Consider the following 14471-nt stretch of genomic DNA (forward strand, 5'->3'; position numbering starts at 1 on the left):
CACACACACACATATCTACACGAGTAGAACGATTTAATGAAACGAGGTTACATTTATACATCAATTATTCAAGTCAATCATTTGGATGTATTGTTGTTGTTTGCAGGATCCTGAGTTACAATTCCCTACGTTGTATACCTCCTCTGGCGCTGGGAGGCCTGCGATCACTGAGGCTGTTGTCAGTACAAACGTGCAGTATATACACATACGCACGCAACATACAGTATCGGCCCAAACTGTACGATGTGCATACACGTACATTACGCACACACAGTAAGTGTATAGCGTGTTTGCGTTTCAGATCTCTGCACGGTAACGACATCGCCGAACTGCAACATGGAATTTTCAACGACGTCACATCACTCTCGCACCTGTATGTACCTCAAATGTGTGTGTGTGTGTGTGTGTGTGTGTGTGTGCTGCCATATACTTTGCCTGTGTTTGTACCCGGATGTATTTTGCACGCGTGCGTTCACCCCGTTATGCTTTACATGCACGTGTGCACCAGCACGTGTGCAGTGCATCATCGTGGGGGGCGGGCGTGTCCTGCCGTATGAAATAACCCGCAGAGGAGCTCCATTTTGATGACGATATCGATCATCAGCGTGCACGTGGAGAGTCAAACGTGCACCATGATGACGATCGATATCGGTTTCAATCTGTGTCACCTCTGACAGGACTTATGAAAGGAAAGCCCAGGGAGAGACAGGGGGGGAGGAAGTGATGTCAAAAAAGGGAGGAAGGAAGACCAGAAGGAAGCAAAGTGGGGAGGAACGTTAGAAGGAAGGAGGGAATGTGTCAAGGAAGGAAAAAGAAAAAGAAGGGATGAAGGAAGAAAGTATGAGGAAGTGGTATACAAGATTGAAAGTCAAAAGAAAGAAAGGAAGGAAAACAAAGGAAGAAGTAAAGGAATGAAGGAAGAGGGGAAGGGAAACGAGAGTTGAACGCAAGTTGAAAGAAATGATGGAAGGAAGGGAAAGGATGAAAGGAGGAGAAGAAGAGAAAGACTGAAGGGTGAAAGAATTAAAGTCAGAAAGATAAGGTAAGGATAAGAATAAGGCAAAAGGAGAAGATTTAAAAGGCTGAAAGGAAGGACAGGAAAAGATAAAAAAAAAATGAAGGAAAGTGGAAATAAGAAAAGGTGGGAGAAGAAAGTCAGGAAGGACGGAAGGGGAGAAGGAAAAAAAAGTTCAGGAAAGAAGGAAAAGAAAAAACAAGAAAGTAAGGAAAGGTGGAAAGAAGAAAAGAAGACAAGAAGAAAGGAAAAGATAAGAAAAAGGAAGAAAGGAAGGAAAACAAAGGAAGAAGTAAAGGAAGGAAGGAAGAAGGGAAGGGAAACGAGAGTTGAACGCAAGTTGAAAGAAATGATGGAAGGAAGGGAAAGGATGAAAGGAGGAGAAGAAGAGAAAGACTGAAGGGTGAAAGAATTAAAGTCAGAAAGATAAGGTAAGGATAAGAATAAGGCAAAAGGAGAAGATTTAAAAGGCTGAAAGGAAGGACAGGAAAAGATAAAAAAATGAAGGAAAGTGGAAATAAGAAAAGGTGGGAGGAGAAAGTCTGGAAGGACGGAAGGGGAGAAGGAAAAAAAGTTCAGGAAAGAAGGAAAAGAAAAAACAAGAAAGTAAGGAAAGGTGGAAAGAAGAAAAGAAGACAAGAAGAAAGGAAAAGATAAGAAAAAGGAAGAAAGGAAGGAAAACAAAGGAAGAAAGAAGTAAAGGAATGAAGGAAGAGGGGAAGGGAAACGAGAGTTGAACGCAAGTTGAAAGAAATGATGGAAGGAAGGGAAAGGATGAAAGGAGGAGAAGAAGAGAAAGACTGAAGGGTGAAAGAATTAAAGTCAGAAAGATAAGGTAAGGATAAGAATAAGGCAAAAGGAGAAGATTTAAAAGGCTGAAAGGAAGGACAGGAAAAGATAAAAAATGAAGGAAAGTGGAAATAAGAAAAGGTGGGAGGAGAAAGTCAGGAAGGACGGAAGGGGAGAAGGAAAAAAAAGTTCAGGAAAGAAGGAAAAGAAAAAACAAGAAAGTAAGGAAAGGTGGAAAGAAGAAAAGAAGACAAGAAGAAAGGAAAAGATAAGAAAAAGGAAGAAAGGAAGGAAAACAAAGGAAGAAGTAAAGGAATGAAGGAAGAGGGGAAGGGAAACGAGAGTTGAACGCAAGTTGAAAGAAATGATGGAAGGAAGGGAAAGGATGAAAGGAGGAGAAGAAGAGAAAGACTGAAGGGTGAAAGAATTAAAGTCAGAAAGATAAGGTAAGGATAAGAATAAGGCAAAAGGAGAAGGTTTAAAAGGCTGAAAGGAAGGACAGGAAAAGATAAAAAATGAAGGAAAGTGGAAATAAGAAAAGGTGGGAGGAGAAAGTCTGGAAGGGGAGAAGGAAAAAAAAGCTCAAGAAAGAAGGAAAAGAAAAAACAAGAAAGTAAGGAAAGGTGGAAAGAAGAAAAGAAGACAAGAAGAAAGGAAAAGACAAGAAGAAAGGAAAAGATAAGAAAAAGGAAGAAAGGAGTGTCTGCAGTGTGGAGAAGACGTCAACAGCAAGTTGATTGCGCGTCTGCTTACGTTGTCTCCTTCTGATGACATCATCGGCCAGCGCCATCGGCTCCAACCCGCTGTACTGCGACTGCCGCCTGCTGTGGTTGTCGGAGTGGCTGAAGAGCGGCTACAAGGAGCCCGGCATCGCGCGCTGCAGCGGACCGCCCGGCATGGAGGGCAAGCTCCTGCTGACCACGCCCCCCGAACGCTTCCTCTGCCAGGGTGAGACGCGGCGCCACCTGCTGCACGCGCCGGCAATAACGCATGATTAAATATCACATCGTAACAAGCTGAGCGTTTTAAATTTCGACAAAAATGAAATGAAAAAAAAATGCCGTTTGAAAGAAAGTTGTCATTTGGCCATAAAAAAAAAAATCATAATACTATCAGAGTGAAGTTGCAATGTATGAAAAAATAAAGAGGAGAACAAATCTAAAGAAAAACATGATATTATGAGTTGGAAAAAGTAGAATAAAGTCAAAATATGTAGAGCCTAAATTGTGATCTTGTGAGGGGGAAAATAGAAAAGAGGGGAAAATCACAAAATCATATATTTTAAAACATGAAAAAGCTGCGCTATTATGTGAATCAAATGGTAATATTACATTGCATTAAGTTGGAATATTGTGTGACAAAATTATTTAAATAATAATAATAATAATAATAATTTCAACAAAATATGAACAAACAAAATTAAAATATTCAGATATTCAAGTTATAATTTTGTGATGATTTTTTTTTTGAATCAGTCAGAATTTTGCATGTCGTAATTTTACAAGAAAAAAGTGATTAAAAAGTTTTTTTTTTAAATTCATCCACCACCCAAAATAAAAAAAAATCCTAATGAGAGTATTACAAAGTGAAAAAAATGATGAGGAATGAGGAAAAAAAAATTTTAGGAAAAAAAGTAATAGTAAAAGTCAAAAGGTCAGGTTTTGTCAAAGTCCTTTAAAGCAGAAATATTCCTCGAAGTAAGCTGCTATTTTGCAAAATAAAAACCCAACTAACTCTACTAGAGCTGTTGTGTGTATTTTGTGTATATACACGTGTGTGTGTGTACATGTGCGTCCTCAGATCCTGTTGAGGTCAGTGTGGTGGCCAAGTGCAACCCGTGCGCGTCGTCGCCTTGTCACAACCAAGGCCTCTGCCAAGGCCTGCCCTCGCACTCGCAGCCGTACACATGCACCTGCAAAGACGGATTCACGGTACATGCACCTTAAGTGTCATCTTTGTGTGTGTGCGTGTGTGTTTTTGTTTTTTTACTAACAAGTTTCACTTGGCCCAGAATCAAAAGTGCTACATTCTTGTTGTCGTTCTCCCTGAACCAGGAAGTAGCCTGCTAGCTAACAAACAAAATGCATCGCTCCACAATCTGTTGTTTCTTTTTTTTGTTGTGTTAATAAATAATAATAATAACTAAAACATCTGTGATTGTGACAGACAGTTATACATTTGTGTGTGTGTGTGTGTGTGCGTGTGCGCGTGTGTGTGTCCAGGGCCAAGATTGTGAGACTCCAGTGGACGCATGTGTCAGTAATCCTTGCATCAACGGAGGAACTTGTCTCAGTGACGAGCAGACAAGCGACTTCAGGTACCAAAAAAAAAAGAAAAAGAAAACTGTGACTTTATGAAGGAAGTTTCTGGGAAGTTGAAATATTGAATTCCTGCTTTTTTGAAGAAAAAACATGGAATGAAGTTGGAATTTTTTACCGAATAATATACGTGAGGACTTTTTTGTAGTTTTATGAGAATAAAATATATCAGTTTTAATATTAGGAGAATAAAGTACAGTAATTTCTGGATTATAAGCCGCGCTAGCGAAATTTGGAGAATACTTGAGTTTGTTGTAAGCCGCAGGTGTTTTAATGTTCCCGCAACTTTCTTTTCCATGATGAGGGCGCAAATTGTCCCGCTCTCGTTTTGTCTCTCCTACTGTATTTGGGCTCACTTGGTTTGTTTTGCTCTGCCTGACGCTCTTGCGCTTCCTTTGTAGTGCGCCCCCTTGTGATCTGATGGATAAGCCGCACCTTTTGTATTAGCCGCAAGTCCAGAAATGACTGTACTGTATAATTATTCTGACAATGCGCTTGAAATTTTATAACAAGCAAATTGCAATTAATTTTGCATGAAAAAAACCTCGGACACTAAATTAATTTCTTCATGTAGAATTGTACCTTTATTTTGTTCTAAAAAAAACAAATTCCTTTGAATATCCTTTGAAATACTTTCATTTTTTAAATTATATATTTTCTTTCTCTTGCAAAGTTACACTTTTTAAGGAATATTTTAATTGTTTAAACAGATGTTTCTACTTTATGTTCTGCAAAATTTTAATTTTTTTTTCTTGTAATGCAGTGTTACAATTTTGTTCAAAGAACATCAAGTATTTATTGTCATAGCATTGCAACATTTCTAAAAGGAATATTAAATTTATTTATTTATTATTTAATATTTATTTCATATAGTAATATAAAATTTATATTGAATTCTTTTTTTTTTTAAATTTATATTTATTGTAATAGTAATAAACTTCCAGTTGTGTTAATTGAGTAACACGCGTGTTGCAAGGCGCTAAACGTGTGATGTCACAGTTGTGACAGGCCACCAGTTAATGAGTCTCACTCATCTGGCAGCTCATGACTTTGCACGAGATGCTGCACACACCTTATTAATTTTTTTTATTTTTATCAATTAATCTTTTGTTTGTTCGTAGCTGTGCGTGCGCGTTGGGCTTCCACGGCGTCTACTGCGAGGTCAATGCCGACGACTGTCAGGACCACGGCTGCGACAGCGGCGCCACCTGTGTGGACGGCGTGGGCAACTACACCTGCCTGTGCCCCCCCGGACGAGACGGTATGTGGTTGCGGCTCGTGGGCCCACCTCCACCACGCCTACGGGCCTGTCAGAGTGTGTCAGATGTGGGTGTGTTTTGTGCTGTGGTTGGTGGGTCAGGTCTGTTTTGCCAGGACGAGCGGGACGTCTGCACGCCCGCTAGGAACCCCTGCAAGCATCAGGCCACCTGTGTCGGCACACCCACTGGATACAGGTGACACACACACGCAACAACACATACAGTCTATTATGTATTTATTATTATTATTATTATTTTTTTTTTTTCATTATTTTTATATATATATATATATATATATATATATAATTTTTTTTTATTGTTTTATTTTTTTTCTTTTTTTTTCTTCATTATTTATATATATATATATATATATATATATATATATATATATATTTTTTTTTTTATTGTTTTATTTTATTTTTTTTATTTTTTTATTTTTTTTATATGGGCGGCACGGTGGCTGACTGGTTAGCACGACCGCCTCCCAGTGCAAAGGTTGTGAGATCAAGTCCAGGCTTCGGCCTTCCTGGGTGGAGTTTGCATGTTCTCCCCGTGCCTGCGTGGGTTTTCTCCGGGTACTCCGGTTTCCTCCCACATTCCAAAAACATGCATGGCAGGTGAATTGGACACTCCAAATTGTCCATAGGTGCGATTGTGAGTATGGTTGTTCATCTCTGTGTGCCCTGCGATTGGCCGGCAACCAGTTCAGGGTGTACCCCGCCTACTGCCCCGAAGCCAGCTGGAATAGGCTCCAGCAACCCCCGCGACCCTTGTGAGGACAAGCGGTACAGAAAATGGATGGATGGATGGATGGATGGATATTTTTATATGCATTTATATTGTATTATCATTATTACTATTGTTGTAATTCATTTGACTGATTTGTGTAAGGTGCGTGTGTGTCCCGGGTTGGGTGGGTCCGGACTGCAGCCTGGACTACGACGAGTGTGCGGACCACCGCTGTCAGAATGCAGCGCATTGTGTGGACCACCTGGACGGATACACCTGTGTGTGCCCCCACGGATACACGTATGTCCCACCCGCCACATGCAAATATTGGCTGAGTGAACTTGATAAAGTCATACAAAAAAACCCACATAATTTTTCTAAGAATGAGTTTTGTATTTTTTTGCCAGAAAAAAAAATCTATGCAATTTTATGAGAATAAATTGTATATCAAGCGCATAAGACCAAAAAAACAAACAAAAACCAGTAAAGTGGAGTGTAGTTAAAAAAAAAGTCCACAGTAACACAAAAAAAAGTAAAAAAAAAAAAAAAAAAAGAATAAATGTGAGTTTTGTTATCCAAAAATAGCCATAATATAATAGTAAAATAATTATAATTTTATGAGTATGACCTTTTAATATTACAGGGAAACAATTATACCGTATTCATAGTTCTTAGTGAGGAAAAATAGTGTTGAAGGAATGTTTCGATATTACGTAAAAACATCTCAATTTTTAAGATGATAAATTGTAACTTTTCACAAGAGAAAGAGGAAATCATTTGATGGAATATGTTTTGGGGAATCAATTCTCAATTCTGTAAGAATTGCTGTAATAAAATTAGCAAAATAACATTTTAATTTCATGTGTGTAATGTTATGAATGAAATTTAATTAGCAACCTGCAAGAAAAAAGTATTTGAAAAAATACAAGAATAAAGTTGTCATTTTGTGAGGAAAAATGGGTTAAAAATATAAATATCTAAATATTAAAATCTTAGTTTTACATTAAAAATAATAATAATTTAATGAGGGTTAAGTTACAAAAATAAATGTTTCCAGAATAAAGTGCTAAAAAATAAAATGATAATTTCAAGACTATTAAGCAAAAATATTCAGGGAATAAATTTTGCAAGGAAAAGTTATTGTATGAGAAGAATAAAATTCCAATATTGCGTCAAAATGTTTCTTTTGCCGCTTTCCTGCGGCCAGGGGCGACTTTTGTGAAGTGTCGCCGCCCCCGGCGTCGCCCTGCCAGCTGGCCCGTTGCCAGAACGGCGCCCCCTGCATGGAGAAGGCGGGCGCGGCGCTGTGCCAATGCCTCGCGGGCTTCGAGGGTCCCGCCTGCGAGAAGCTGGTCGGCGTCAACTTTGTCAACGGAGACGCTTACGTCCAACTACACGACGTCAAGAACCTCCCGCAAGCCAACATCACCATGCAGGTCAGACACTTCATTAGGAATGCCTGACATGTGCACGATTGAAGAAAAAAAAAAAATATATATATATATATATAAATCCGAATGTGAAAGAAATTTGTCATTTTGTGAGAAAGTAGTTTGAATTTTAATTAAAAATACTCCCAAGAATAAATTGTAATGTATAATATTTAGTAGTATAGTTGCTGAATAATTGGGTCATTTTAATGACTTACTAAACTGCAAATATTGCCATAATTACATCATAACAGTAAAAGAAAATGTTGCAATATGAATAATACTAAGAAGCTATTTATAAAAAAAAAAAAATAATTAAAACATCAACATTTTTAGAGAATAAAGTCAAAATACTCCAAGAATAATGTTGAAATGTACTGTACAAGTATTCACAGTAGAGTTTGTTAATCTTATCAGAATAAAGTTGTAATTGCATTTTGACAAATATTCTAAGAATAATTTTGTAATATTGCAAGAAAAAGTCGCTTTTTTTTTAGAGAGTTTGGTAAAAATATTTTGAGTATAAAATTGGAATTTGGAGCACAAAATTACAAGAATAAAATACTGCGGAAATACTGCAAAAAAACCAACTTTTTTTTTTAAAGATAGATCTACCATAATTTAAAGAGAATTGAGTAAAAATGTTCCAAGAGCAAATTTATTTTCTTGCAAGAAAATAACAGAATTTTGAGAAAATTAATTACAAATGTTCGGAGAAAAATGTAACCTTTACGAGGGTAAAGCTGAAATATTGTGGGAGATTCTCTTCTGATTCAAATTGTATGTAAATCAATATTATGACAATAAAGTTGTGATAACAGCAGAAAAAAGTTGAAATATCGCAATTAAAATATTGCAATGTAACATTTGTAAAGTTGTAATGTTACAAGAATACATTTATATTATTTATGAGAAAAAAAAGTAACCCCCCCCGCCCCTTCCAAAAAGGTCAATGAGAGGAGTAAAAGAATAAAGTTATACTGTCAATCAAATAAATCTAAACTAATGTTTCAGGTATCTACGGCGGATGAAAACGGCATTTTGTTGTTCAACGGAGATAAGGAACCGATCGCCGTGGAGCTTCATCAAGGTCACGTCAGGGTCACCTACGACCCCGGCAACCAACCCGCCACCGCCATCTACAGGTGGAAGCACACATTGAACTAAAACACCAATGCTTGCTTAACGCTCTAAATTAATAAAGATAGATTTCATTTTTCATAATACATTTCTCAATTTTTTTTTTGTAAATCCCAGAGTGTGGATACTAGCTGCCAAATTTCTGCTCTGTGTTTACATTAAATAAAAATAAAAAATCCATACTCAGGTCAACTTAACTTATAGAGCACTTTGAAAACAACCATAGCTGCATACAAAGTGCCGTACGTAAAATAACATCCAGACAAATAAAAGCATCCATCCATCCATATTTTATCCGTACCGCTAAACAAAGACAGTTAAAATAAGAAATGAACAACCTAAAAAAAACGGTGAAGACAATAAAATACAAAAGTCGAAAGACAAAGAATACAAATGCGTTTTCATACAAACTAGCAAAGTTGTCATCTCACAATATCTATTAATAATCGTGCCCAAAAAATGTATATTAAAAAAACGGATCAAGAGTCTGCGCTTTTTGTAGGTGTAAAAAGCAGGATTAAAGAGGATTTTCATCTTCAGCAAGAACGAGGCTGATCTGAAATACTTCCGCTTTTCTTTCTCCTTTGAAATTTACAACAGAAAATACAATAATGCACCACCACCTTGTGGCTGACAGTGGAATTTCACCCAATGTTGACCTGTAAATGGACCCCCTAAAAAACCTGCGAGCTGTTTCCTGTACGTCAGCTAACGTCGACTTTTCATGTTGTCACCCATGAAAGCATTTTTATCTCTTTTTTTTTGTTCACATAATGAACACAAACTCTCTTCGCTAAACGCTGCACTCGACAAACGTCGTCGTCGTCTTCAAGCGGCGAGCGCTCAAGTGCTCATGGAGTCGAGCGACCGGTCGAAAGCGCGCGGGCCTCTCGGCGGCGGGTGTTCCTCATTAAGAGGATCCTCCAACCCGTGTCAAGTGATTCCATTTTTGGCTGTTTCACGCACACACGCACGCACGCACACACTTGAGTAATGCCGCGCGTGCGTGGGTGCGTGAAACAATGATTGCGTAGTTTTGAGCTTGGAAATCTTTTCCTATCTTTGCTAATATGTCAGGATTATTATAAAAAAACATTTAGATTTCATTAAACCTATAATAATAATAATAATAATAACCAATAATGAATATCATTGAAGAAAACTTTCCTGCCCAAAGAAATGAATTGCCAAATGATATATTGACAAATGCGACTAAACTGCCATCAACGTTGCGTTCAGCTCGGAGACGGTGAACGACGGTCTGTTCCACACGGTGGAGCTGCTGACCTTTGAGCGGACGCTCAACTTGTCGGTGGACGGAGGTCAAGCGGCCACGCTGGACGGACGCCGGCAGGCCGCCAGGATGGACGCGCCGCTCTACGTGGGAGGTCGCCACATTCGCCGTGAACAGAAAAATATGTTGTTGTTTTTTTAAAATCACATTAAAAGCTTAACTTGCTAAACTAGCTGAGCTTAGTTAGCGCCTTTCAGGCACACAAGGAGGCTAACTATGTTGTTGTTTGTGATTTTTGTTTTTAATAATTCAAACAAAAATAGTCAACAAAAAATGAAACAAAAAAGTAGTAGGGGTGTCAGGCGATTAAAAATTGTAATTATTGTTTTTAATTAATAATTAATTGCGTGACTTCAATCGTTAACTCGCGATTAATCACAAATTTTATATCTTCTAAATGTACAATAAAAAAAATTCATACTCTTGTTAACATAAAAGTGGGAAAAATGTTCAACTAATAGAAATATGGCTGCATCTTTTAGTTATTTATACAGTAATTTCATAATAATTCATAAAACTGAGTTAAAATTAAAAAGATGTACTGTACTGTAAAAAAAATAAAATAAAACGAGTGTGGTATTGATTTGTGTTGAGGTCATTTTTTATGGAGGATCAAAACTGCCAAAATTCTAAATAAATAAATGACTAAATAAATAAATAAATGACTAAAAATTAAAATAAAAACGGATATAAAAAATGTAATTAAAAAATAAAATAAAAAATATATATAAATGGAAATAAAAAAATATATATATATGTGTATATATATATATATATATATATATGTGTATATATATATGTGTATATATATATATATATATATATATATATATATATATATATATATATATATATATATATATATATAAACTCTTCTTTTTTTTTTATTGATTGATTTTAAATTGTCTTTCTGAACGTTATCTTCATTCAAGTCTCTAAATAATCTTTGATTTTTGACAAATTCTCGCATGTTCGTTCCGTCCAAATCTCGAACCCGTTTCATTTAGGTTCTCGCCTGATGCCAAGCGGGCGCGTGTTGTTGAACGTTTTTATCGATTATCGGTTGCCAGGCCTTCCCGAGGAGGCGGTCCCCGCCTCGCTGTCGCTGTCGCTGTCCTCTCACGCCGTCAACACGTCGGGTTTCCACGGCTGCATCCGCAACCTTTACATCAACCACGAGCTTCAGGACTTCACGCGCGGGCACATGCAGGCGGGCGTGCTGCCGGGCTGTCGCGCTTGCCGCCAGCTCCTCTGCGCGCACGGCCTGTGCCAGCCAGGAGGGGGCGCCCAGGTCGCACGCACACCCACAAGAGAATTGATAGCATTTTCATATTAGCGCACGTTCGACTTTGATTGTTTTTTCGTTTTGTTTTGGCTCTCAGGGAGCGCAGTGCGTGTGCCAGTCGGGGTGGGAGGGGCCACGCTGTGACCAGCCAATCACAGAAGAGCTTGACAGAGGAGGGGGCGCGGTCGAGGCCACAGGATCCTCTGAAGCTTTAGGTTGGTGGAACGTGCTAATTTTGTGTTTGATGTCCATGAACATACGTACAGAAGGTGTTTTAATTTGATGTGATGTTTTTCATTGAGCGCTCTAGATCGTCTTTGATGTTCAGGGAAATACGTACACTAGGTTCGTTCAACACTAAAGTTGTCATTGTTTTACAAATACAGCCACGTTAGAAAAAAAAAAAAATCAGTAAATGTAATGTTTGATGAAATGAGTACATTAGATCTATTGAGTGATGTTGACGAATAAGCATCATTTTGGTTCGTTGATGGTCTTTGATGTTAACAAAAATACGCATTCGATTGTTCAAGATCAAATGTTACTTTGCGAAAACACGTACATTAGGTTTGATTTCTCTGATCTTTACAAAACCGTTCTTTGAAAATGAATGACAGGGTCTTTGATGTTCATAAAAACATGAACGACCAGTGGCGTTTTCTTTCATAAAATGCTTAATGTTTATAGAAAATAGGAGAGTTGTTCGTTGAACACTAATTGTCTTTGATGTTTACGAAAATCCATAAGTTAGGTTCATTGAAGACGACTGTAATGTTTTATGCTCTGGTAAAACGTACAATGGGTTCATTGAAGACATAATAGTCTTTTTTTTAAGACTACCTGTAATGGGGTCTTTGAGTTTTACAAAAACAAATATGTGTATTAGGTTTGTTGAAGACTAACGTATCTTTAAAAAATCGCAATATGAAACAGTGTCTTTGATGTTTACGAAATATGTCCATTTGGTTAATTGATGACTCTAAATTGTCTTATCTATGACACAAAGATCTGTAGACGCTTGAATTGCCTTTGATGTTTTTTTGTTAGATCCTGTATGTGGTCTTTGAAATTTAAACACACACACAAAAACAAATCTACGTTAAACTGTCTGTGATGTTTTTTTGGACAGTATGTTGGATTTTTTGAAGTTGCTTATGTGTCTTTGATGTAAAAATAATTTTTTTTGTATTTGGTTAATAAAATACTAAATTGCTGATCTTTGATGCTAAAATTGATTTGTTGAAGACTTTAAACTGCTTTTTGTTGTGTACAGAAATATTTTGTGTTTTTGTTGACAACTGTCACAACCTCATCCAGGGTCGGCGTGTTTGGGCGTTCCCGTGCGCGACTACCACCGCCTCCAGCGGGGGGCGATCTTCTGCCGAACCGCCAAGACCTTCTCCTGGGTGGAGTGCCAGGGCCGCTGCCAGCAGGAGGGGGTGTCGTCAGGGGGCCCGTTATGCTGCGCCCCCCTGAGGCTGCGCCGACGTCGGATCAGCTTCCTGTGCGACGACGGAACCTCTTTGACGCAAGACGTCGAGAAGCCACTAGAGTGTGGATGCAAAATGTGTGTCTAGTACACACACAATAGCTCAAACTTGTCTTTGATGTTACCAAAAAAAAAAACACGTGTGCATTGAAGCCGAAATTGTCTTCAGTGTTTCTGGAAAAAAAATGTGTGAAGTTCATTCAAGATAAAAAAAAATTCCCTCTAATTTGACAAAAAAAAAAGATCGTTGTTCGTTCAAGACTCTTTAAAATGTCTTTGATGTTTTACAAAAACACATAATTCACATTTGTTCATTGAAGACAAGTTAAGTTGTCCAGCGTTTTTCCAAAAATATGTTAGTTTGTTGACGACTCAAAACTCTTTGATGTTAACGGAAACACACACACTTAGGTTGTCAAAGACCCTACATTGTATTTGATGTGTTAGGCTCGTTGAAGTTTCTAAACTCCATTGATGTCAACATCAAAGACATAAAATTGTCTTTGATGTTAACAAAAACACGTTCATTCCCGTTGAAATTCTCTTTGATGTTAACGATGCGTACATTGATTCAAGATGCCGAGTTGTCTTTGATGCTAATGCAAACGTATGTTAGGTTTGTCAGTCGTAGGTTAGAAATGCTTACACCAGGTTTTCTGGAGGCTCCGAATGAGCTTTGATGTTTATAAACAAAACTAACAAAATCTTATGTTGAAGACCAAACTCTCTTTGATGCTTACGAAACATGTGAGCTTCACTGAAGACACTTTGATATTTGTATATTTTTCAAGCTCAGCGTGACTTCCACTACTGACGACGTCACAGAGAACACCAACTTTAAAAAAACCAAATCAGTTACACACAACAATGTGTGTGTCTTTGATGTTGATTGACGAGTGAAACGCCTCCTCTGCATTGCAATCAGAGGAGTCAGTGAAGGCATCACATGATCAATAAATGTAGCTTTGGAGATGTTAATTTATACCAACGGGACATCTGTTATTAACGTTTTGTATAGTTTTAATTTTGACTTTTGCGTAACCCCAGTGTAGCTTTTTGTTGACTATGAACACACAAACAATAACAAGCTAACAGATTGTAAAATAATATATAAGACGTGCTTATAGTATTTTTATATATGTTGACTTGTATGCTAGTTTTTTCGTCATTAATTTATTGGAATAAAGAGCAGATGCTTCTGTACGCCGTGTCTTTGATTTTTATTCCCGTCCTCTTGTCATGTGGTAGCTTGTCAAGAGTCTTAAATTGTGTTTGATGGTAACAAAAGTACATATATTATTAGCTTCACTGAAAGACTGTAAGGATAGTTTCTAAAAACGAAATTGTCTTTGATGTTTTTGCAAAAACATACAATTCGGTTTGATGATAAAGACTGGAAATAATCCGTTTAGTAAAACATCTTACTGTACTTTCAGTTAAACATGAACGTTATGTTGGTTGTAGACTAAATTGTCTTTGATTTTTGTTTTTTGAAAACGTGCATTTCGATTGGCTAAAGTGAAGACTATAAATGTTTTTTTATGTTTATTAAAAATGTATTTAAAATGTTTCAAAAACGTTACTTTAAGACTAAATTGTCTTTAATATTGTTAAAGAAAAAAAAAGTTAACGCTTCTTCATTGAAAACTCAAAAACACTTTCTTTTTCATACTATACTATTTAAAATGATTACAGTTGTTGAACACAAAATGGTCTTTGATGT

The 14471-nt window shown here is 37.3% G+C and overlaps 1 protein-coding gene across 1 annotated transcript in view; it reads left to right on the forward strand.

The window, feature by feature from the left end:
• slit1b (slit homolog 1b (Drosophila)) overlaps positions 1–13918 on the forward strand; it is a 36205-nt gene extending 22287 nt beyond the window's left edge. Inside the window, exons 24-37 of the mRNA XM_086083714.1 lie at positions 107–178; positions 302–373; positions 2589–2752; positions 3605–3735; positions 4027–4121; positions 5244–5383; positions 5483–5576; positions 6273–6410; positions 7318–7546; positions 8555–8685; positions 9920–10068; positions 11045–11265; positions 11357–11474; positions 12577–13918. Coding sequence (XP_085939840.1) covers positions 107–178; positions 302–373; positions 2589–2752; positions 3605–3735; positions 4027–4121; positions 5244–5383; positions 5483–5576; positions 6273–6410; positions 7318–7546; positions 8555–8685; positions 9920–10068; positions 11045–11265; positions 11357–11474; positions 12577–12836 — 2014 coding nt within the window. The 3' untranslated portion in view covers positions 12837–13918. The remainder of the gene's footprint in view (positions 1–106; positions 179–301; positions 374–2588; positions 2753–3604; positions 3736–4026; positions 4122–5243; positions 5384–5482; positions 5577–6272; positions 6411–7317; positions 7547–8554; positions 8686–9919; positions 10069–11044; positions 11266–11356; positions 11475–12576) is intronic.
• The last annotated feature ends 553 nt before the right edge of the window (positions 13919–14471 follow it).

The sequence above is a fragment of the Leptonotus elevatus genome, chromosome 8, assembly GCF_054856555.1.
Source record: "Leptonotus elevatus isolate MCC_2025b chromosome 8, RoL_Lele_1.0, whole genome shotgun sequence".
Taxonomy (NCBI): domain Eukaryota; kingdom Metazoa; phylum Chordata; class Actinopteri; order Syngnathiformes; family Syngnathidae; genus Leptonotus; species Leptonotus elevatus.